This window comes from Macroventuria anomochaeta (assembly GCF_010093625.1).
Source record: "Macroventuria anomochaeta strain CBS 525.71 unplaced genomic scaffold BU25scaffold_10, whole genome shotgun sequence".
NCBI classification, from domain to species: domain Eukaryota; kingdom Fungi; phylum Ascomycota; class Dothideomycetes; order Pleosporales; family Didymellaceae; genus Macroventuria; species Macroventuria anomochaeta.
The window spans coordinates 659,480-682,096 of NW_022985371.1; the positions used below are offsets into that span (position 1 = coordinate 659,480).

Genomic DNA, 22,617 nt, shown 5'->3' on the forward strand with positions numbered 1-22,617 from the left:
AGCGGAGGCGAGTGAGAGAAGTGCGGAGGCGTTTGGCGCAACTATCATTTTGGCAGGTGAGAGAGGAGCTGCTCGTATACGGATGCTGGCATCGGTGCCGGTCACGCTTCTGTGGTTGTGTTCATCTTGATTTGCGTTGATACTGAGTTTTGTTTCCTTAAAGTGTCGCAACATGACTTGCAGGGAACAAGCCCATCATGCCACAATACACACCCCAGTACCATTCCCCGTTGACATCTGCTGCCTCTCTTATCTCCGCAATCTTTGGGAACGTCAGCTCATCCTTGACACCGTCCTCAGGCCAATATCCCCATCGAGCTTGTAGTCTGAGGCCAGTACCGCCATCTGGCGGATACCTCTGCAGCGCTCTTGATGCTGGAGACCTTGCCTGTTCATCACCATCTTTCAGCGCCCAGCCGCCAACCAGATCACGCACAACGATACGCAGCTGCCCGCCGTCGCGATCTTCAAATCCAACAACGACCATGCGGTGGCCTCGGAAGCACTTTCGCCAGCCATTGACACCGTTTTCTTTGCTGATTCGATTCGAGACCACTAGCTTGTGGTAGCAAGCCATACAGGCGTCGTAGTCGCCTGCGTTACATTTAAGACAATGGTAGCGAGTATTCGAGGGTGGAATGGGATATCTGCAGACGTTACACAAGGTCGTGAAAGTCAGTGGGCGGAAGGTAAGGTTCGCTATAGTGAAGAGAATGGGACCGCGCATCAGCGATGCGGTCTTTGGTGTCAATGGAGGCGTCGTGGCTTCGTAGTCGTGATCAGGCGGTGCAAGACTGTCGGTATTGTGGTGAGGAGTCGAGGGTGCTGACACTTCAGGGCTGTCTGATGTGTCTGTTTGCGACTTGTGTGCAACCGGCAGGAGAGGATGCGTGCAATGACGACCTTGATTGACGCAGTCGTTGCAGTAGCCCCACTCGCCTTCATTGCAATAGTCGCACTTCCAGTAGCATGCATTTGCAAACGCTTTGCAGATATCGCAAAACACGCCTACTTCTTTCCGCTGCTCGGGGTTGTGCTCGCTCATGAGCACATGTGGTAGCGTCGACGATTCGGTAAGTTGGGCAAGTGGCCTTCGATATCGATGCCCAGTGAGAACATGAGGGTGCTCACTGTTCGGAGGGTAGCCACCTTGAGGGGCCTGCCGTTCGTATCGCAACCATGCAGCCCAGCCAAAACCGAACCAGTGCCTGCAGCCTTGGCCAAAGCGGAAGCAGCGCAGGCAAATATTGTAGTCACCATCGTCGCACCGCTGGCAATTGTAGTGCAACTCGTATTCTATATGATCCTTGCCACACGATTTGCATGACACATGTGGCTCGGCGTATAGAGTGGGAGCTGAAAGAGCTGATGCCGAAGCTTGCTGTGAGCGAGCTTCATTGATGTTTGGATCAGTCGTCGAACGCAGGAAGGATGGTGGCGACACCAGCGGTGGAGTGCCTGTGAGGGACACACGAGGTGGTCGTCCACCAGCCGGATCTGTGATTCGACGCAACGATGGGGCCCGAAAGGGTGTCTCGGCGGGGGTCGATGATGGCGATGAGTGCAATGGCGAGGCGACCGTTGCTAATGTGCTGGTAGGGCTGTCGCTCGAAGGCATGTTGAAGCCCGTCGTCAGGGGTGAGACCGGACTTGCAGCAGCCATGCTATCGTAAATACTGCGGCGAAATTGTTGTCTTTGGTCTACAGTGCTGCTCTGTTGATTGTCAGATTGTCGACGTCTTGGTGCCGGCGCACTGTCCGATGTTGAGGCTCGTTCCTGCCCATTGCTGCTCTGTCTGGCAGACGAGACGGCAAGAGGTGGTGGCCGGTCTGCCCTTCTCGATGATCTTGAACTACCTTGGCTCGAAGAGCGTCTGTGGTGCCGGCCACCGTCATTCGCCGCATCGATCAGACCAGGGCGCGATATTGGCGGGCCGTGCCTTGTGCCGTTCTGTGGTGTTGATGTTCTGCTCTCTGAGCGCCCGTGACCCCGTCTTCGCGACGCGTCTTCCTCGCGCAGAGGTGCGCTACGCAGTGGCTGAGGCAATGATGTCTGAGACGAGCTCATTAAGCCTTCTCTTGCTAGCCTATCTCGTCTTTCGCGCCGCTCCCGCTGCCGCTCTGACTGTCTTTCGGCTTGGCGCCTTCGCACAGCTTCAGCGATCCTCTCCGTGATTTCCTCCTCTTGCGTAGTGCCGATGTCATTCAGATCCACGCCTTCAGCGAGCAGCTCCTCCAGTACGTGGCGCACGAGGTCCTCATCGACATCCTCCGCGCCCAGATCTGATGCGCTAAGCAGCGATCGCAGACTCGATTGATGCTCGATAGCTCTGGTTGGTACGACGACTCGTGTTGGTGAGGTATTGCGACTCGTAGACCGTCTCTCATCTCGACTTCTCCTCGACTCTCTACTGCCTTCACGGCTCCTTTCGTGCCCTCGTCTTTCTCTGGGCGGCTCCAAGGTGTTGTTGTTGCCGCTCGATATGCCAGCTTCCCTCAGGCTGAGCTGCTGCACCTCTTCGAGCATTCTGCGGTCGCCCTCATCTTCCAGTCCACCTCGTCGCCGTAGCTTAGGTAGTACATTGTCACCTGGCCTATACTTGTCTTTGTCTGCCTTCTTCTCTTCATCGCTCTTTCCTCTGCCTGGGTTCGCCTTCAAGAAGATATCGAGTAGCGTAGTGACGGTTGCATTCGGCTGTGTGGAGCGCACTGAGGTGCGGCATGATGGACAGGTATACGGGTGTATTGACGTCGCCGCTGAGGCTTGAAAGGCGAACCATTCCTTCAAGCAAGCTCCACAGAAGGTGTGAAGGCAATCGAGGAGTGTGAGCGGCTGGTAGAGGAGATCGGTGCAGATCTGGGGTTTGTTAGCAGGCGCATCCCAGCTTTCCACAACAAAAGCACCGCAAAAGGAACGACTCCAATCTGAACCCACTGATCTTTCTTTTTTGGAGTACATCGTTCTTCCTTCTTATTCTTTGAGTGTTCCTTCCCACCGCTTCTCCCCCGCCTTCTTTCGTAACTCCGACCTCCAAAAACGAGCACCAACTCACCGAGCACGTCAATTCCTTCTCGAGATCACCCTGCACGCCACTACTTCGCTCGCCTTCTGCCATTGCAACGCGACTTTCGCAGCCTGATCAAGGGCGCTCTAGGCCAGTTCTCTTGTTGGCGGTGACGAGCTAGCTGCTCGTATGTAGTCAGCGACTCAAGCGCTTGGCGACTTCAGCTGGGGCGGCGTCATCAGTTGCCAGCTCATCACCAGCGTGCATCTGGGCTTCCTCGCATCGCTCGCCAGGCTTCGGTGAGACAGCACATGTGAGGTTCCCAACTCGCAGCTTGTCGACATGTGCTGCACGGTTACGTGAGGGGCACGCACGGGCGGTCAAGCGCGTCACGCGATCTAGGGTGTATGCAGGGAGCCGACTTCGACCTTACCTTCATAGCAACATCAACAAAGGAGCTTCGATGCTCACGTGCAGCGATTCAGAGCATGATGTTGCTCTGCAAGAGGAGTCGTGACAAACTGCGTCCTGTGTAACGGTTTCATACTTGGCACGACGATGAGACTTTCAGGCCTCTATGAGACGCCCATCCCTCGAATGAACGGAACCTGAGGATCCGGAAACATGACCAAGTGAGCGTGCCTGAGGTTTCGAACGCCCAAGTAGACAAGCTTTTGCTACTCCTCAGGCTGTATCGAGACGATTATCAGCTTGGCACATATTGCACTAAGATCCATTCGCCATTTGACGGGCACGGCAATCCTCATCGAGAAAATGGCGTAGCACATTGCTCAGAACAGGGCCATCGTGACATGAGGCTTTCGACATCAGTTGATATGTATGGTTTTCGCATATGCCGTTCGACTCGTGCAGGGTGCTTCATCAACATCGGTGCACGCCATCAGCTCCGGTCACTTTTACCCTTTGTTCTTTTGAGGCTCTTCTGCGTAAGATCGTGACTTCTCTCACCATGTCCGTCGCTTACCTTCTTTTGCTGCATACAAAGGGAAAATTCCTTCGGCGCAGTAACGCCTTCCTTCTTTCCCAAACCACAAGCATTTGTCACTTCGACCAACGTTTCACATCCCGATATGGCACCTCCACCCATCATATACCGTGTAAGTTTCCAACCGATTAGAGTGCCGGATTGCTGACGTTCTAACTTCAACAAGGTCGCGCGAGGACGTCTTCTACTCTCTGGCAGGGATGACGGGACGAATCGCATGTTTGTGGGATACTCCAAGATCGTCACGCACCAAGAACGAGATGCATGCGTTCCCCTCTGGTATTTCTGGTACTCGACGGAGCATGCCGGAATAATGTCGCGTCTATACGATGGTCCCGGTCAAGCCGCCAGACTACTCCAGACCGAGTATCCAATCGACCTGAACACTACGCCAATTGAATTCGCACGAGTCCTGACGAAGGGCTTGAAGAAGCACGCCCGGCAGCTTGGGACGATCCAATTTGGCCCGCCCACAATGTTGGATCAGGTCTTAAAGGTGCAGCTGGGGTCAATCCCCCCGTAGGTTTCAGGAGCAGCTCTGGATTTCAGAATCTAGAGATCTCGTCGATAGGCGCTCAACATCCAACAAGGACGCGCAACCATCCAGTACTCCAGCAACCGACGTCGTCGTATGCTCATCGGCTACACCGAGCCAGATCCAACCATCGGTGAACGCAAGGAAGTCTGGGCTTCGTAGATTCTATCGGTTGGTACGGCGCCTGTCAATCTCCTAGAAAAGTGTCTCCTCTGCAATAGCGCAGAGGGTGGCAAGCGTCTCAACTGGAATAAGATCGGCCTGAACATGAACACCGTATCGGATAAGCTGGTCGGTTTCGAGGACAACGAACCAGCAGAGAATGTGAAGGAGAATGCGAGGTTTTCGTGAATGGTTCAATTCAGCAACCCATTCCACTGCGATCGACCGTACACTGGCAACGAGACGATTTCCATTGAGAAACTCTATCGCGCTTCGAGCAATATGATTCGACAATTTCTACGATGATATGGGTCGGGCCGGCGTCTGGGGGACCGAGACTGGGCATATGGAGGTTTTTCTTTCAAGGTCTTGCATGGGATTGGGCCTGCTTTTCAGACTAACGTCAGCATTGCCTGGGTTTTACGGCAAGTTCACTTTCACGGACAGATCGGGTACTTTTGCATTACTTTGCGAAGTGGGGGTTTCTTTGTTTGTCCAAGCTATTCCTGGGGTGGCACTGGCAATTCATGACTTCACCCAACTGACTTTAACCGTCAACTCATCTGTATCCATGCTTTTGGTCATGGTCTATTGCTGCTTTACCCAACGTAGACACTACTCTTGGAGCTTAGCTCATACCCATGTCTTAGTGTTTGCGTTGTTTCGACGTTGCAATGAAGTTCAAGTCATGGCAAAGCTTTCCTTCCGAAAGCAGGTCAGAGAAATAAAGGACATGGTCTATAAGGGCTGGAACGTAGAACTTACAGACTTCTTACTGAGACAAGTCAGTGTGAAAAGCGTTTCGCAGCGACCAGTGCCGAAGCTAAGGTACATGAACTTGGCAGGTAGGGGTAGTTTTGCTGGTGCTTGTAATCAAGGCGTTCAACCGAATCGAGAGCATCTGTGTGTAGACGAAGGTAAACAGACTCATTGCGGTGATAATCTGAGCCATTGACATTGTCCACGGTAGCCAAGAACCTGAGGTTAGAGGTAGGGCACAGAGGTCGTTCGTACGGGCATGATATGACCGGCTGTCTGATCTTGATGTTGACGTACAACTTGCAGTAGTAATAATAACCCTGATATCGGCGAGTCTAAAACATGAAAGTGGATGATTGCCCATGTTCGTTAATCAACTTGGTGTGCGTCTGTGTCATACGGTCTTGATCGATACGCCTTAGGCCCTGTGTTCACTCGTGTATACTCCAAGTTCGACGTACACTATCTGAACTAGATTCTGCCCAGTTGTCCAATGCTTGTCCTACGAGACACATTTAGCCACTTGTCCCATCCTCTACGTTAATCACTGGCATCCTATTCATCGCTGCTCTTCATGTCGTTGATCGTTCTATTTGAGATAAGGTTCGTAACTATTGGCCAGGTTGTGATGATAGGCCGCGAGAATATCGACCAGGTTCCGCATAGCCTCAGGACTTGTGTACATTCGAAGGCCGCTACTCTCTTTGTCGGTCGATGGCATCGATAGCGCAAATGTGGACCAGGTGCAACTGCTCGATTGTTGTAGCTTGACGTAAGTACTACTCGAGCTTGTGAAAACTATTATAAAACCCCTCGATTATCCCAACCTGATGTTATATGAAAGGTATCCAGACGCGTGTGTTCACTCGGTATGTCTCGTAATTCTTTCCGAAGAATTGGATGAGATGCTTCTCTTCGTCTGCGTTGTGTCAGCACAGTATCTCTAATTTGAACATATGAGTGGACACGTACGGTTGATCCTGGTCTTGAAGAAGAACCACAAGACTCCAGCATAGCCCAAGGTGCACACAATGTTCCCGATCATGACTTGAGTGCCAATGCCCCACCAAAAGAAGCCAAAATAGGACGGATGACGGAAGTACGCATACAAGCCGCGAGTCACAAGCTCATGACCTTCGTTCTTTTTTGACTGGACCTGGTGGTTGAAGTTTGTGCCTGCTTGTGCCATAGCGATGCTCCTCACCACCTGCCCCATCAACACCGTGATGATGCCTGCAAGTATAGCCACCGGCGAGTGGACCTTCGACTGCCAGCCAGGAAAGAAGCAAGAGGTGATGATGGTCTCGGTAAAGGCCACTGTGTGCGCGATTCGGTATTGAGCGCCATTCGTCAGCAGGAACGAGCCTATCTTTGCGTCCGGTGTGTTGTAAGCAGCCGTGGTGTAGAACTCGAGGAAGTGGAACACAGAGAGAGTGCCGAGGAAGAGAAACGGTCGCCATAAATGGCTGCCATGGTATGCAAGCTGTACGGCGAAAAAGAGGCCTATTATCGCAGCGTTGCCCAGGAAGAAGGCACGCAGCCCAATGCCTGCAAGTGAGCGCTTTCCATTCGGATAGTATTCTGGCGGTACAGAGTTCGCAGGCTCGATCTGTACACTCGAGACCTCTCGTGCGCGTACACTGGCGTCAAACTCTGGAGTCCACTGAACCTGCTGTGCCGGGCGGTTCACTGGGAACGAGATGTCGTGTGACGAGGTCGCTGATCCGTTCGATGCCATGTTTGCACGAGTTGTGAGGAAGCCACGGCTGAAAAAAAGGTACAAGAAGCCTACGGCATAATCAGAAGAAGATGCAGAAGCGCACGCAAGGAGCGCAAGTTAATGCAAATAGATGCGGACAATATCAAGAGCGCAAGGGCTGTCCTGCCATTGTTCAGACGCTCTCGCGAACAACGCGCCCGCATGATCTCATTGAGCCTAAGCTTTATTTAGACTAGTGTCTCATGGTATCCTTACATAATCACGAATAAGTCGCGATTGCCCCGGGTACGATTCACGCCCCACCACCATCGGAGCTTCTTTCTACATTCAGCATGTAGACCTGAGACTTCGTCTGATAGGCACGATCTCGGACGGACGACTTCCTGCCTGGCCTTGATAAACAGGGTCACCTTCCCACCTATAGTCCCGAGACCCTTGAGATCGTTGTATACTCGCACGTCACCATTATGGCTCTCTCAGAGAACAAGCAGCGCATGGCTCGTGGAGAGCTCTACATAGCGTTCACTCCAGGGCTCATTGCAGAACGAGCACGTTGCAAACATGCGTGTGCACGCTACACAAATGCTGGCGAAGTGCCGCGCCGAAAACTGACTGAGCTTTTCAGAAAGTGAGTTCACAGTCCCTCATCTCTCGGAGGGAATACTCTTTCTGATCTTTCAACAGCATCATCCAAGACAAGACCCCACTGCCACCTCAAGCGGTAACACCCGAGGAGGACGATGCGCTGTTTGAAGATGATCCTTGGATTGAGCCTCCAGTGGCCATGGACTACGGTTACAACGTTCGTCTCGGCAAGAACGTTTTCATCAACTTCAACTCAGTGTTCCTTGACACTTGCTTGATTAAGATTGGTGACCGTACGCTTGTCGGCCCCAATGTTTCGTTCTACTCTGGCACGCATCCCCTAGATCCAGTGATCCGCCAGGGAACGCGCGGTCCTGAGCTCGGGAAAGAGATCCACGTTGGGCAAGATTGCTGGATCGGAGGAAACGCCCTGATTCTTCCCGGTGTCACGATAGGCAGAGGTTGTGTTGTGGGTGCTGGAAGTGTCGTGACGAAGAATGTCCCCGACTTCACGGTTGTGGCAGGTAACCCGGCTCGTATCGTGCGGAAGATCGAAACCCAAATGGACCCCACACTGAGCGGTACCGAATGGAGCGGTTGGCCCGATGAACGGGCGGAGGGTGCCCATGTCGAAGATGCCAGAGTCTAACATGTAGCGGCAATAATTACGCTGTCGAGTGCCAGACACGAAGTCGTTCGCCATCCACGAAGCGGCAGCTTCCACATTGACAATGCACCAGGTCGACCATGGTACAGAGTTGTTCGTCTGCTGATGCTTTGAAACATGTTCAGAGACCAGCCATGCGCCAATCGCTGAAGTCCAAGCGCTCGTGTTAGGCCATCGAGTCCTACTATGTCTTGCTCGAATCGTGGTAGAAGGCATGGTAGAGTCCGGGGCGGCGGTTCATACCGCACTTCGCATTGTATACCTCCGTATTGACAAGCATGACAGCGGGGTAAAGGCTGCCTCAAACATTGCATTTCTTCGAAAAGCACGACGCAAAGAAACATCGTGCCAGCTTTGCCACTTCAAATGCATTACACAGTACTTTTCGGTCGACTCGTTTCCGAACAAATTCATCGTTCTCGCAGCTGCATTCATACCTCCAAAAAGCATCTCGTTCGATTGACATGCGCTATAGAAGCCTGTGAAACAATTCTGGAGTTCTTTGCGGGCTCTCGTGTTTGTGGCTCTTATAACAAAGTTTGGTGCCTGCACATTGTGCAGCATACGACGCCTGTCAAATCACAGCGAGGTTGAGAGCGAATACAAACTACTCCTCGGAGACGGAACATCTCGATATCCGTTTTACAATGCGCATTGACCATCAGGCGAGGTTAAAGTTTGAGACAAGACTTAGTGATCTCCGGCAAGCTTCGCGTGCCAAGACAGACGAAACTGATCCTCAGACGCCATCAAAACAATGACACCGGAACACAAAACAGGTTCGGCAGCTGCAATTGCTGTTTGAACCAGGTGCACCCAGCGAGACCCCGTCTTTGCGTCTGGAGATTCAGCCTCAGCCCACTCAGTCCGCCAGAGTTCGGCACCACGGAGGTCGCCTGGTGCATTGCCTGGCACACTACGACGCTGTCAGGTCAAGCAATTTCCTGCCTCCAGAATAGGTGCCAAGTCTTCGCAAACGGCTTCGTTCCAGATCGCTGTCCAGACTGATACGACGGATGTGCTTTCACGGAGTGTTTATGCGTTTGGGTAACGGCGCGCGATCTGATGTTCAACGAGTACAAATACCTCGACTGCCTGCACCCATAATCTCATCATCGGACAGGTTCCACATTCATTAACAGGCTAATAACTTCTATTTAGCAGATTCCAACTTCCTTCAGTTCTTTTTACCACTCTCTACTTGAGCATTTAATATCCAGTTCGGTTGATCCGACATATTACATTCACCATGAAGTACATTCTCGTCGCCTCTCTTCTTTCTTCTGCAGTTCTTGCTGCTCCCTTTGCCCAGCAGGGTAACCGTAATGGTAATGGCGGCAATAACAATGGCGGCAATAACAATGGCGGCAACAACAATGGTGGCAACAACCAGGCTTCCCAGCAGCAGCAGGGCAATGGCCAGACACAGCAGCAAGGAACACAGAACGTGAACACCGGTGCTGGTGCTGGTACCCTTGGCACCAATGGCCAGACACCCACCGCTGGTGACCTCGCCACCGCTGTCTCCAACTGGATGGCCGACACCTCCATGGTCTCCAACTTCCTCAACACCGGCGCCAGCATCCAGAACAATGCCGCCTTCAAGCAGGCGGCTCTCGTCGCCTACAACGCCGAGGTCGATGAGCTCAACCACAAGGCCATCATCGATGCTGCCAACGCTGGCCAGCCCAACGTCCAGGCCGCCAACTCTACCCTTGCCACCGGTGGTGCTTTCCAGGATGTCGTCGACAAGCTCCAGATCATGTCTGTCCAGGGTAAGGCCGCTGCTAACAACATCGACTTGATCAACCAGAACCGTTGCACCAACGTTCTCCCCAACATCGATGCCTACATGGCCTCCACTGGCTCCAGCTCCCAGGCTGTCCGTCCCCAAGTTTGCGACCAGACTGGTGTTGCTGGTGGTGTCCAGAGCAACGGAGCTACTCTCCCTGGCCAGCCCGCTGGTACTCCCCAGGCTGCTTTCGCCGCCGCTCAGGCTCTTCAGCAAGGTACCGGCAACGGTCAGCTTGACCTCCAGACCAACGGTATCCCCGCTGCTCAGGCCGCCGCCCAGGCTGGCAACCCCGCTCCTCAGTCTGGTGCCACCAACGGCCAGCAGACTGGCACCAACGGACAGCAGACTCAGACCGGCGCTAACGGCCAAACTGGAAACACTCAGACGGGTGCCAACGGCCAGACTGGCAATACTCAAACCGGCACTGGAAATACTCAGACCGGCACTGGTAACACTCAGACCGGCACTGGCAACACTCAGACTGGCGCCAACGGACAGACTGGCACTGGCAACACTCAGACTGGCACTGGCAACACTCAGACCGGCACTGGCAACACTCAGACCGGCGCCAACGGACAGACTGGCACAGGCAACACTCAGACAGGCACTGGCAACACTCAGACCGGCGCCAACGGACAGACTGGCACAGGCAACACTCAGACCGGCACAGGCAACACTCAGACTGGCACAGGCAACACTCAGACTGGCGCCAACGGACAAACTGGTACGGCCAACACTCAGACCGGCACCAACACTCAGGGTACACAGGGAACCAGTACGTCTCTTTCATTTCCACCCCTGATACGAGCTTAACTAACATCATCTAGACGGCCAGCAGACAGGTAACACCCAAGGTACCCAGACTCAGAGCGGCGCTGCTACTGGAAACACCGCTGCCGGTGGTGCTGCTTCTCAGGGCACTGCTACCGGTGCTGCTGCCGCTGCCTCTTCCTCTGCTGCCGCTGGTGGCAAGAAGGGCGGCAAGGGCAACAAGAACAACAACTAAGCGTCTTCTCAGGATGCTAGCGGAGAAGTGAGGGCGTTGTGACTGGCTCACGGATTATCTTCTCTGCATGAATAGATGACGGGTAATGCTTATGTATTTGATATTGAGTTGCTTAATGGTGGAGCGAATAGGGGGAAGCGTAAATACTCAAGACGCTGAACAGTTAGTCCAATGAGGTGTTAGCCTGCCTTAATCAGCCCTTCCTCGCGTGCCTATAATCACATTCTCATATTGCGTAGTTCTTTGTTCATTATCGACAGTCTGGGGTCGCACGTCTCAGTAAGGTTTGAGCTTGGCGTTTCGAGACGATGCATGCTCCCTGTCCAAACCTAGCCCCTCCAACATGACAAAGACTTGGTCCGAGCCACGCATGGACCTTCTGTTCTTACCGAGTCTTTCCGTCTTCAATGCTTTGCGTAAGCGAAAATGTCTGTGATGTAAGCCACATCATTTCGTGCAGTCAACATGCATTAGTCTTCCTCACAAAGTTGATGCATTTGCAATAGAATACTTCTCGTGAACTGATGATCATCCGTACTGCAAGTAGATTCCGGAAACAGACGCTACAAGGTAGGGTAAACTTTTGAGTAAGCGCAGATGATGGAGCAGGCAGTGTATGCATACCTCATATTATTTTGAGACTGGGCGAACTATCTCCAAAACTCTGCACCCACGACTATCCCGCCTGCACCAAAGAATTGAGTTGAAACCCTCGGAATGTCCGCGTGTAGAGCTGCTTCGAGGGTTTGGCGTAGTCATGAGGACAGAAAAACAGTCCACTCATCTGTACGGTACGGTGATAGTCACCAATCCAAAGAAGTGATACGCAGTGCGAACCACGAGGGATGAAAGCTTGCTTGTAGAGAATTCAATATCGCAACGATACGAGCAATTTTCCGCAGAAGTTCCAATGTGTTCGATTTCGGACTCACGCGGGAAGTTGTTTTGTGCAAGATCGATGGTATCACCAAATAATTTCCGATTCGAAAACTTGTATTCGGAGGCTGTCATTGGTTGTTGCAAAGGCGGTTACTTATCGAAGCTTCCTAACGATATCACTCGGGAATAGAAGTCTCGAGATAAGTCAGTTTGCAAAAGCTACTTTCAACATACCATATCACCTTGCATTGTTCCTCATCCGGTGAATAAGAATCCACTATACTGTTGCTTCAAAATTGCCGGCGAGTTCAATAAATAGAGATTTCTCCTCAAATGTAGCAATATCACAAAGATCCCAAAATAAACTGCAACTTGTTCGGTATGCAATATACGGGTTCAAGCAGGAACCACAGTTCGCAGTTCCACGCTCCATGGTACCGAAGGGTCCTCTCACATTGACCAAAAACTCCCTGCACAACATAAAACTCTTCCTTACTTCTATCATCCTCACGATATATTGAACTGACTTTCGTCAGTATCGGCAACTCGAATACTTACAGACTACCTCCTGAAAATCATAAGTCGTAAGTACACGTCTCGCGCCTAGTCGCACCAAAGACACTGTCAATCTACTTGAATCATGCTTACTGACTATGCAGAAGACGTCCACAGGCTCTCAAAACAACACACGATACTTAGCGATCATGGACGAAGAGATGGCATCTCTCGGCATCTCAAGTGACCTCAACGAAAAGCGCACCGCCAACGAAAATCACGCCACCAACGACGACGTTGTGGCTGCCTCGTCACCCGCAGATGCACACAGCGACCACCCAACCGACACCACAGTATGCTACATTGCCATCGCCACCCTCTTCCTCCTCAGCCTCCTCAGCTTAATCTCCGTCTCCGAAGCCACGTGCACCTTCCTCACCCCTCAATCCGTCAGTTCCACATTCACCATTCTCCTAAAGAACCTCTACTGCACCCCATCAAACAGCATCCACTTCGCCAGCAACACTCTACGAAAACGTTTCGAGCTGGCCGGCAAGAGTGAACACAAAGGGCTATTTTGGATACTAGTGGGTATAGGGTTCGGTCTGGGGCTCGTTGTAGCATTGGGGATGAGCTGGTATTTGAGGCGGCAGGCTAGGAGGAGGGCTGCGAGGGTGGTGTCTGAGAGGACGTGGTGGAGGGGGCCGGATCGAGTTTGAGTGAAAGAAAGTCGGGCCTTTAGAGGAGATGGTGTGGCGTTGGGAAGTCAACGTTTGTCACTGACAATATATTTAACTGAGGAGGGAGTGATATCGGGAAATCATCCTTTGTCCACTAATGGCATGAGTGTGCCATCAGTGGATAAAGGACAACTTCTTGATGCCACTTCTTGTCCTCGGGAGTCTTCATCGGTAGGGCTGTGCTTTCAGGATTGAAGTAAGGTCAAGATGGGTGTCTGTTAAAGTGGGACTTGATTACTCTGCACTTGGCATCTGGCATACCCAGATTATACGTTAAATAGACACCGACAATTCCATTCATCTTTTACCTGCACACTGAAGGAGAACAGTCTTAAAACCACCGCGCTATGCTGCTTGCTCCCAGAAATGCCCAACGCGTACCACACGCGTACTAACCTCAAGTACCCTCGAACCCAAGAAGACAGTTGAGATCGTGCTCAGTCATCCTTCTTGCCCAAGTAGTTGACGAGGTCGACCATCTCGGCTTGACTCATGCCAGCACTGATGGCTCGGTATGCCTCCCACAGAATCCAACCGGGAAAGACGACCCACAGGCCGTTGAAGAAAAGGAGGTAGAGGTAGCTGTATCGACAGCGTCAGTATTGCCTCACCACGAGCGAATTGGAACAATGTATGAGATCGTGAGAAGTTCCCAAAGAGTAACGCGGAAGAACTTCGGCGAGTTGTGCCGGCGATGCAACTGGTGCGGTGAGAATCGCCACCGAGGAAGTGGGTATGTGGGTCCACTGGAGAGGGCAGACCCGACCGCGATCCGAATGCAGGACGCCTTCAGTCGCTTCCTTCCGAAATATCTTCGCAACATGCTCGTGAAGACAATTTTATGCACGCTGATAAGAAGCAAGTGGCAGAATGACATCGGTGCTCGTAGCCGCCGACCTAGTGGTACAGCAACAACACCGAAGATAGGAGAAATTTTGAAAAGAAGAGGTGCCACTCACAGATACATCCAATTCGACGTGTCGAGATTCGAACTGCCAGTCAACCATTCAGGAGCAAAAGTCATCCAGCCTGGTGGAGCGGTGAACCACGTGTCAGCCTCAACATCTCTCGCAGTGCCAACGCACGCAACACAACAACTTCGCAACGTCGGCGGACCCACATATCCGTCTCACCAAATCAGAGTGCAATGCAAGGAATGCACGCGCTCCACCGACTTCTTCAGGGGGAAAATGGGAAAAGTGACTCACCTCCGTACATCTCCCCTGTGGCTAGGACAATCATCCAAAACCACTTCTTCAACCCCCCTTTCTTCTCATCTTTACTCAGCAGATAGCAGATCCACAGCGCCAACGGCCCCGCCACGAACACCGTCAACAACTCCAGACTGACGACCGTCAGATCTGTGCCTCCCCACCGCTTGTCCGCTTTCGCATACTCCTGCCACAGCCGACTAAACGGCGTGCTCCCATAGTTCGCTCCGTACAACAGATCCTGTTTGCCTAGCCAGTACACATCCGGCGGCGTGAACAGCGTGACCTTCTTCGCCTGGGCCTGTGCAGTAAAGGATGTGGGTAGAGCGTAGGAGACGAAGAAGCAGTTCCACAAGAAGCTACCCTCGAAGACGAAGTGGATGAGCGCGTCGAACAGGTGCCAGATGAACAAAACACGCGTTTTTATGGTGGTCGACTGGGGCAGAACCTTGATGCTCGCGCCATAAGCTCCGCCAAGGAGTGCAAGGACTCCAAGTAACGAGACAATTGTCGTGGCATCGATTTGCGGACCCGTAGCAGCTATGACAGGCGGTGCGGGCGGTGGAGGGGGCGGGGGAGCAGCCTTGCTGCCCCAGAAGGACATGGTTCGTATCGTCGACTTTGGCGTGCACGCGGGACACTCGTTCGGAGACTGTTTCTCCGCGTTGTTTTCGAAGCTCGACGGAGGAAAGTCAAATGAAGCCCAAAAGAAGTTGGTATAAGAAGTCACGAAGTTTCAGGGTCCAATGGTCGTGTTGTCGTGGGGCAGAGCTGTACAAAAGAGGAAGGCGGTGGGCGGGACACGGACCTGTCAAAGTTGTCAGCCGACCGGAACCCACGATCCAGACCGCAAGACTTCACAGTAGGGCGGTAAGAAAAGTGCTCACGAGGTACCTTTACTGTGGGGTTGGTTCACGATGCGGCACAGGTATATATGGGGTTATGCCATGTTTTTGTATTTGCTTTGGTATATGAGCTGCTGATGCCTACTCGCCAGACTATCACACGAACTCCAGCAATCTGTACAAATATACCACAAGGAACGTATAAGGTATCGACACAACACGACCATACCGACGACAATTTGTAACCACTGGCAACGAAAACATGATGGAATTCTCTGCCACACTTGCTCCTGCCGCCTATGTACGAAGACTCGAAGGTCTGTAAGAATGAGGGAATCGCTACAAAATGCAATGCAAGCCAGACTTTTCCGTTCCCACCCGTTGGAAACAACTGACGAGAACTCCATAACAAGAGTGGGGTCGCTGAAACGATAGCGCGATTAAAACCGATCTATGGTCTGCAGAGAACAAGCAAGAGATGGAATACCGAGGAACGCCGTAATGGTCCCAGGAACGCCAGCTGTAAAGAACACGCAATAAGGTCAACCGGTAAATGCAGCAAAAGGAGCCGTCCGGAGGTAATGCTGGAAACCGATTGCCATGATGAAAGACCGGAGAGAAACAACAATCGCTAGGCTCGCAACGACGATTCGTACCGGAAAGAACAGGACTCGTGAGCGCTCAGTCACTGGTAAGACAGCGACGTCCGCTCCACTCATCGTAACCAGTCAGGTCGTAAGCGTAGCTTCGTGGCCGAGAAGATTCGTGAGGCATGAAGGCTGGGCCTTGTAGCCTGGAAAGATGTGAGCCAAAGCTCAAACGCATGCTTGAGGTGTGTGGCTGCGCTCAGGGAAGATGCCACCGTGCATGTTGTACCCATATTGATACTGAGAGGCAAGAAGGTCTTCCGGTCCGGATCCTGTGACAGGACCGGGAGATGTGGAGCGGTTCAGGAAAGGTGAGGGTGTTCGAGAAGGTTTGATGTCATTCGCACCATCTATCATGACAGGCATAGCTGGTGAGGGCGGGCTGCTAGTGGCGGACGACTCAGCACTGTTCATGTACTCAGTCGCACCGTCACTGTGACCGTTCTTGACCAAAGGCGTAGTAGCTTTGGGTGAGCCTTTACCGGTAGGTGTGCCGAACTGAAGCCGTATTAGTATCCGTCTAGGCCAATCTGCCGGGCTGTTGAGGTTGGGAACGTACAAAACAAAACTTCTGGATCAACTCGTTGTACTCTGCGGATTGGAGGTCAGGCTTGCTGTCAGACGACAACGTGTCAGGTCGAGTTCCAGGAACGGGTGCACCGGTCATGTGTGACCTGGCAAGAGGAGCAGGACGGTTGAAGTAACCCTTGTTGACATCGGTTGTGTTGACCTTGAGGCCACTGCGGTCACCCAAAGCGGTCTGGGCAGTGGTGAGGGCAGCTGAGAGGGAAGCACCGAAGTCATAGCGAGACGAGAAAGCCTGACCGCCCTGAGATCGACGAGCACCCTGATCAGGATACATCTGGGCACGCTGCTTGCTCTTAGGCTTGAGGCGGATGGCAGACCTGGGTGCATCGCCGGTGATGCGGCCAGAGCTGCCAAACTGGAACTTGTTCTCGAAGTCATGACCGAAGTCATCGTCAAGTGCGGCAGCTGAGCGTGGACGCGATGACAGAGGTGAGTGCCTGCTGCGAGGGATCGCACCAAGACCACCGCTGTTGGAACGCCTGGGCTTCGGCTGCTGCTGCTGCTTGACCTTCTTGGTGAAATCGACCTGGTAGTTCATCGAGTTGTTGTTGTCCCAGAATTCTTGACCATTGATCTGGTAGCGAACACAGAGTAGCAGAGTCTTGGACTCAAGGTTGGCCTGATCAGCGAGCTTGATGTTGAAGTTGAAGCGGTCATAGCCATCGTCTGCCTGCTTCTTACGAACATCGTGATTGTACTCAGCAACAACTTCAGATGTCGTCTTCCAGTAATCGAGAGTGAAGCGAGCCACGACGAGCTTCTGGAAGGAAATGTTGGCACATGCAATGTTGCCAACAAGGGTCTGGTTGTCTGATGCAAGAGCAATACGCTCGACACGCACAGGTGCGGTCTGTCGCTCGTAGGACTCAGATAACGGCCAGTTAGCCAGCTTGATTTCCCACTCCGGTGTCTTAGACTTGGAGTCGTCCTCGAAGGGATACTCGTTCTCGCTCTCGTAGGAAGTCTCAACGGGCGATGAGCCAGCACTGACAGCAATCGGTCGGTCAACCGACAAGAAGTGCCGCACTTGCTCGATCTCCTCGTTGAAGTGCACAGCCTTGGAGTAGGTGGGTGTACCAGGCATGCTCGACGGCCTGCGTCGTGATGCGGGTCGAAGAGCAGGCTTCACTAGCTCGCCAGACTTCTTGCGGAGTAGCGGTGGCTTCATCCGTAACCCATCATCTTCCGCGTCGCTGTCATCCGATGATGTGGTGATGACTGGGCAGGTATCGAGAGGCTCGACGTTGTGCTTGGAGAGCATGATCTCGCTCGACGAGCGAGAGTGTGCAATCTTGCGTGCCTCGGCCGAGAGTGATCGTGCAGCGGTCATGAGCTGAGGCGTGTTCGACGGCGTCGTGGTAGCTCCATTTCGCTCTGGGGATGAGACCCTCTTTACGTTGATGTGCTGCAGCGCCTCTTCTAGGTCCTTCAGGTTGCCAACGCTACGGCCGCGGTCCTCATCGTCCGACGAGTCAGGAGGAGTGGTGATCGCACCTGACGGTATCAGAGAATCGTTCACAGGAGGAGGAGACGGGCGAATGCTACCATTAGTCTTTGAAGAGCCGCGGCTCCGACGAACGTCTGTCGGCGACTTTACCATGCTGCTATCGACCGGAGTTCCATTGGTAAGGGGAGTGGCGGTGGGAAACGAGGGCGAGCGACGGTGCTTGTGAAGGTACGATGTCGACGATACCGAGCGCGGGAGCGCTGGCCGTTGTGAGATCCTAGGCGATTGGGAGGCTTGGGTGTCGACGTAGGAATGGTTTCGGCTGAGGGTAGGGCTGGTCGGCTTGGAGGAAGTTGGCGAGCGCTGGGAGGGCGGTGTGTAAGGCATTCGGTCGGCTTCGTGGGGTGACAGAAGCAGAACGAATGAAGAAGGGCAGGGTATTAGGGTTGCGGGCGCATTAGAAGAATGGAGCTATTACGGGGGTGGGTCGTCTGGGGTTTTATCAGTGACCGTTTGATAATGGACAGTGCCAGACGTAGCGAGCTGGTAATGAAGCAATCAATTCGATGTGCAGCTGCTTTGTGTCGTTGCTTCGTCACCTGCTACGTTGTCTGGCGCACAAACACTCACAGGATTAGGTGAAAGAACGGCTTGATGCACGTTCTCGTAGGAAGAGAGTCGCGACGCGGGTAGTCACAGCTAGTCAAAGCTGCAATGACGTCGAGGGGACTGCGGATGGGCTCGGACCTGGTAATGGGACGCGAGACAGATGTTGCTGCAGCTTTCGTGGGTGAAAGACTGCGATGGAACGAGGCCGGTGGCTTCCGTGGATTCAGATGCGTTGATACCTGGGAGGAAAGCACGACTCAAGGGCAAGGCTGCCAAAGTGTGGAGAGACAAGACCAGAGGGGTCGCAAGTGTCGAAACCGCTCAATGTCTGCAGGTGGGCCAGTTAAAAGGGTCCTGAGGCTGGCAAAGGCCTAGAAAAGTATTGGAGACAGACACGGGGGAGGGGAGAGTGTTGAGAAGCGGTAGCGCAGGTGAGGTGCAGGGCCGCGACTATTGTGGCAGTCGCTGTGCCGGGATGTGCTCTGAAAATCGCTGGACCCAGGCCACCGAAGCCACCAAGGATTTGCCGCACGGCCTTGACCAGGGCAGCTGCAGCACCAGTGCACAAGCGAGTTGATAGCATGCAGCACGATCCACCCCCCAACAGACCAAGGATTTGCGTGCAGCGATGCAGCCAAGCGGCAGCAACCGGTCGACAGAACTTGGATCAGTGATCGAGTGAGGAGCGGAAGCGGAGAGGTGCGAGCACGCCGCTGGTTTGGGATGCTGAGATGCGCGCCGTCGGCGGGGCTCGTCCACTGTGTCGCTGAGGGGAAAACAAAGGACTGGCAGTGACTTGACGGTACCGGAGCGGAGATGCCAGAGTCCATGGTGGCGCCATCAGATTACACGGCCTCATGTTCTTTATCAGTTGAGTGCGCACGCCGAACCGAATTTCACCAAATCTCCCGAGTGCAGCGGATGCGGCACGTCTGGCACGGCCGCAACTCGAAACGGTGGAACAGCATCCCTTCAACCAAAGCAGCGCAGCGGCGACCAGGTACGCATGAAGCTGCCCGCAAGCACTCCTCATTCCATCTCTCATCACCGTTGCCTGCCTGTTCGCCCGGACAGCGGCGCCGGCTTCATCGTGTCCGCGCACTACGCGACTCCAGCCCACATGGGCTGAGATACCATCACCGCGGGGGTTAACAGGATGGGGACGTCGACATCACTTTGCACTGCCAGTTCCAAGATTCAGTACCTCTGATATGCTGTCACTGCAAATATGCAAACACGCGCGATACGTGGCGCGCCACTGAGCCTCATCGCTGACTGGAAACCGTTGCATGCTTGCTTTTGGCACACAAGCCACGCAAGCGAAATGGCGAATGTTGGTGAGAGTTTCGCCTCTGCTTGCGCACAAGCCAAGTGTTGATGTCATCGAGATGGAGTGGGCTGATGAGAACGGCTGCATTCCCCCGCCCTCCGCATCAGCTGTTTCTGCGCTGAATGTGTTCGCAGCTTGTCAAATTTTTGCAATAGGCTTTTGCGGTACCTGAATAATCAGAGCAAGCAGGGTGCAGCTTTGTGCTCGCAGCCACACCTCTTTCGAGCATAACTGTGGTCGAACTGCTCAGATGAGGATGGGATCGTCGGTCCTACCGCTTGCAAAAGACGGTGTCGTCTAACCACCAATCAAACGTCCCACAGGCTGCTCGCGCTAAAGCCACACCTGTTTTGACCCCTGCTTCAAACAAGCGAGCCGTCACAGAACCTTAACAATAGCAAACCCATGGTCCTGCTTTCAACGCTCCACAACAACCCCGTTCTAACCTCCATGGGGCGTGAAGAATCTCTCCTGAGTGGCCGCGGGCACGTCGCGTGTTAAGCCTGCACGGATGAAACTGCAACATCGCAAGGACAGGCTTCGCTGACACACCTCGCCCGTTCACAGCAGTTTTGGGACTGCAACTCTACAGATTCTTTATTGGCCCAGCAAAGCGCCGGTGCGAGCGGCTTCGTCAAATTCCACTCAGTGTCAAGCGTTTACTTACACCACGCTAGCATACTTACGAGAGTGCAACCTCTGTGTACGTGTTGTGTATGGAAATGCAGTCACTTCTGATTCTGTTCCAGGCTGTTAGGTGCGAAAGGGTTTCTTTCAGAGCACAAGCAACACCGTTCGTTCCATGGTTCTCGAATCGCGCGCGCGTCTACGCGCATCCGTGTCTGTCCATAGACTGACCGGCTTGTCGCAAGTCTAAGCATCGGCGGCTGACATCCAAAATTACTTTCTGTGACTGCAAGTGAGCTGACAAGGTCCGCAAACACCACCACACTACGGCCCTTATCACCGGTGCTTTTTAATGGAGCTGATAACGACAAACTTTGGCACCACTCAAGAATGATCCTGACTCTGACGAGATGCGGAGTCGCAGGTGCTGGCTGCCGTCATGCCTATCTTGATAGGGCGATCAAACATGATGAAGGAGTTTAAAGAATCTTCGCCCTATCGCGACATGAAACGCATCTCGTCTGCCTGTTTTTCAACATCCTCATGTTGGCCAGACCAGAGATCCAAGCTTCACTATCCCGCATTCTGGTTGGCGTCTCGAGCCTTTCCCACTTACCAAAGTCGTCAGAAAGTTTTTGTCCGGCAGAACAGGGCAGCTTGAGCCACTCATTTCTCAGTAATGACCTTGCCGCTTCACCGCCCGCTGCCCCGTCGAGGCCGCCGTTGCTCACCATCGATCCCCACCAGATGGTCGATCCAAACTGCACGCTTTGACTCGAGGCTGTCGGGAGCTATACTCTTTGCAGACGCCCTCCGTTCTGAGCCTCACGAGAACAGCACAGTACGGGAAGCAACACTACGGAGACACTGTCATACAAGCGCGCAACTCACAGATGCCGCAGTCAAAGCAGTGGGTTCCCACGACGAAATTTGCTTCATCCCCACTGTCGCGCTGCAGTCAGACCCATTCAACTTTCAACAAAATTGTGCGCCGCATCGCCGACTAATGGCACTTACGAATACAGCACTGGGCTACTCTCAAACGTGGACGGCCTTGACTCTTCTAGGCTTGGGATAATATCGACAACGAGCAGGCTTGCTCGGCTCGCCGCGTGACTGGAGTGATGGGATCATTACCACGATATCTGGCAAAATTCATCAAAAAGCAGGGAATGCGCGAATCAGTCGAGGTCGCTTACCTCCACGCCAGTTTGTCAATGCGCTCTTCATTACCGGAGTTACTATGACAGCTTGGATCTCAGTCACGATGTCAGCCATTCTTTGACCTGGTGGAGGACTGGTAGCGTCATGCCATGGACGACTTTGACATTTGGCACCCCGTCTGGTTCCTGTTGCAAATGGGTTCCAGTGTTGTCGGGCGTAGAGTGCAATGTTGGGAGAAGAGAAACGCGCGAACACATGAGCCGCATGGGATACACGATACTAACAGGACAGCCCCATCTCCACGGCTATCATTATAAAGACCTGGGGGTGTTTTGAAGACGACGTCAGGCCACGTTACTCGGAGTGGTCCTTGCAACAGGCGCATCTCCACACTGACAGCAACCTCCCTTGCCGATGTGGGGTGTGTGGACTTTCTATTTTGGCTTTCACGATACATGATGTCACATAGCGCTCAGTCTCACAGGAATACTCCATCAATTTGGTGCACGAAATTGTACAATTCCCTGAGCCGCACAGCCATATTTTCTTTTGTTCGGACCTCGAAAGGATGTGGCGATGCCTAGCCCTTGCGATTTACGTATCCCACACCGCTTTTCGAGAGACAAATTCCTTCGATAAGACACAGTCTAACCATGCGCAACTCTCCTGTCAAATTTTCGCGGGTGCGGTAACTCTCATCCCCGTCCTGGAGAGTCAGAGGAGAAAGCCGTCGCATCCGCACCCTTGGAAGTGGATGATGTACCCGCCAATGCCCACACCAAACACCATGGGTCT

The 22,617-nt window shown here is 53.2% G+C and overlaps 9 protein-coding genes across 9 annotated transcripts; 4 read left to right on the forward strand and 5 right to left on the reverse strand.

The window, feature by feature from the left end:
• Nucleotides 1-124: 124 nt before the first annotated feature.
• On the reverse strand, nt 125-3,321 carry BU25DRAFT_409323 (uncharacterized protein). Its single transcript, XM_033706028.1, has 2 exons — nt 3,054-3,321; nt 125-2,857 (listed from the first exon to the last, which is right to left on the reverse strand). Exons 1-2 carry the CDS (start codon nt 3,114-3,116, stop codon nt 158-160), a joined length of 2,763 nt encoding a protein of 920 aa, XP_033563634.1. The 5' UTR covers nt 3,117-3,321; the 3' UTR covers nt 125-157.
• Nucleotides 3,322-4,096: 775 nt separating this feature from the next.
• Nucleotides 4,097-4,897, forward strand: BU25DRAFT_420284 (uncharacterized protein; the record flags this gene model as incomplete). The annotated part of the gene is made up of 4 exons (XM_033707996.1): nt 4,097-4,123; nt 4,178-4,530; nt 4,568-4,717; nt 4,768-4,897. The coding sequence occupies 4 exons, from the start codon at nt 4,097-4,099 to the stop codon at nt 4,895-4,897; spliced, it is 660 nt and encodes a 219-aa protein (XP_033563635.1).
• An 18-nt stretch (nt 4,898-4,915) lies between these two features.
• BU25DRAFT_21956 (uncharacterized protein) lies at nt 4,916-6,037 on the forward strand. The gene has a single exon (XM_033701308.1). The coding sequence runs from the start codon at nt 5,016-5,018 to the stop codon at nt 5,661-5,663; it is 648 nt and encodes a 215-aa protein (XP_033563636.1). The 5' UTR covers nt 4,916-5,015; the 3' UTR covers nt 5,664-6,037.
• Nucleotides 6,038-6,300: 263 nt separating this feature from the next.
• BU25DRAFT_430216 (prenyl cysteine carboxyl methyltransferas-like protein Ste14) lies at nt 6,301-7,205 on the reverse strand (the record flags this gene model as incomplete). The annotated part of the gene is made up of 2 exons (XM_033708593.1): nt 6,301-6,386; nt 6,440-7,205. The coding sequence occupies 2 exons, from the start codon at nt 7,203-7,205 to the stop codon at nt 6,301-6,303; spliced, it is 852 nt and encodes a 283-aa protein (XP_033563637.1).
• Nucleotides 7,206-9,562: 2,357 nt separating this feature from the next.
• Nucleotides 9,563-11,320, forward strand: BU25DRAFT_490009 (uncharacterized protein). Its single transcript, XM_033711467.1, has 2 exons — nt 9,563-11,009; nt 11,062-11,320. The coding sequence occupies exons 1-2, from the start codon at nt 9,689-9,691 to the stop codon at nt 11,238-11,240; spliced, it is 1,500 nt and encodes a 499-aa protein (XP_033563638.1). The 5' UTR covers nt 9,563-9,688; the 3' UTR covers nt 11,241-11,320.
• Nucleotides 11,321-12,772: 1,452 nt separating this feature from the next.
• Nucleotides 12,773-13,333, forward strand: BU25DRAFT_420288 (uncharacterized protein; the record flags this gene model as incomplete). Its single annotated transcript, XM_033707997.1, has 1 exon — nt 12,773-13,333. One exon carries the CDS (start codon nt 12,773-12,775, stop codon nt 13,331-13,333), a length of 561 nt encoding a protein of 186 aa, XP_033563639.1.
• Nucleotides 13,334-13,562: 229 nt separating this feature from the next.
• On the reverse strand, nt 13,563-15,310 carry BU25DRAFT_21992 (Emopamil-binding protein). Its single transcript, XM_033701314.1, has 3 exons — nt 14,563-15,310; nt 14,314-14,383; nt 13,563-13,936 (listed from the first exon to the last, which is right to left on the reverse strand). Exons 1-3 carry the CDS (start codon nt 15,167-15,169, stop codon nt 13,792-13,794), a joined length of 822 nt encoding a protein of 273 aa, XP_033563640.1. The 5' UTR covers nt 15,170-15,310; the 3' UTR covers nt 13,563-13,791.
• BU25DRAFT_21991 (uncharacterized protein) lies at nt 15,311-15,913 on the reverse strand. Its single transcript, XM_033701312.1, has 2 exons — nt 15,427-15,913; nt 15,311-15,373 (listed from the first exon to the last, which is right to left on the reverse strand). Exon 1 carries the CDS (start codon nt 15,815-15,817, stop codon nt 15,506-15,508), a length of 312 nt encoding a protein of 103 aa, XP_033563641.1. The 5' UTR covers nt 15,818-15,913; the 3' UTR covers nt 15,311-15,373; nt 15,427-15,505.
• Nucleotides 15,914-18,479, reverse strand: BU25DRAFT_465706 (carbohydrate-binding module family 21 protein; the record flags this gene model as incomplete). The annotated part of the gene is made up of 2 exons (XM_033710663.1): nt 15,914-16,555; nt 16,617-18,479. The coding sequence occupies 2 exons, from the start codon at nt 18,477-18,479 to the stop codon at nt 16,226-16,228; spliced, it is 2,193 nt and encodes a 730-aa protein (XP_033563642.1). The 3' UTR covers nt 15,914-16,225.
• Between the last annotated feature and the right edge of the window lie 4,138 nt (nt 18,480-22,617).

Excerpts from the sequence above, each read along its gene's own strand:
- BU25DRAFT_21956 (XM_033701308.1), top strand. The coding sequence starts at position 5,016 with ATGGGTCGGGCCGGCGTCTGGGGGACCGAGACTGGGCATATGGAGGTT.
- BU25DRAFT_490009 (XM_033711467.1), top strand. The coding sequence starts at position 9,689 with ATGAAGTACATTCTCGTCGCCTCTCTTCTTTCTTCTGCAGTTCTTGCT. Across the intron at positions 11,010-11,061 it reads TCAGGGTACACAGGGAACCA|ACGGCCAGCAGACAGGTAAC; the intron begins GTACGTCTCTTT and ends AACATCATCTAG.
- BU25DRAFT_21991 (XM_033701312.1), bottom strand. The coding sequence starts at position 15,817 with ATGGAGTTCTCGTCAGTTGTTTCCAACGGGTGGGAACGGAAAAGTCTG.
- BU25DRAFT_409323 (XM_033706028.1), bottom strand. The coding sequence starts at position 3,116 with ATGGCAGAAGGCGAGCGAAGTAGTGGCGTGCAGGGTGATCTCGAGAAG. Across the intron at positions 2,858-3,053 it reads AGAAGGAATTGACGTGCTCG|ATCTGCACCGATCTCCTCTA; the intron begins GTGAGTTGGTGC and ends AACAAACCCCAG.
- BU25DRAFT_21992 (XM_033701314.1), bottom strand. The coding sequence starts at position 15,169 with ATGTCCTTCTGGGGCAGCAAGGCTGCTCCCCCGCCCCCTCCACCGCCC. Across the intron at positions 14,384-14,562 it reads CACAGGGGAGATGTACGGAG|GCTGGATGACTTTTGCTCCT; the intron begins GTGAGTCACTTT and ends CCGCTCCACCAG. Across the intron at positions 13,937-14,313 it reads ACGTCGAATTGGATGTATCT|CTACCTCTACCTCCTTTTCT; the intron begins GTGAGTGGCACC and ends CTGTCGATACAG.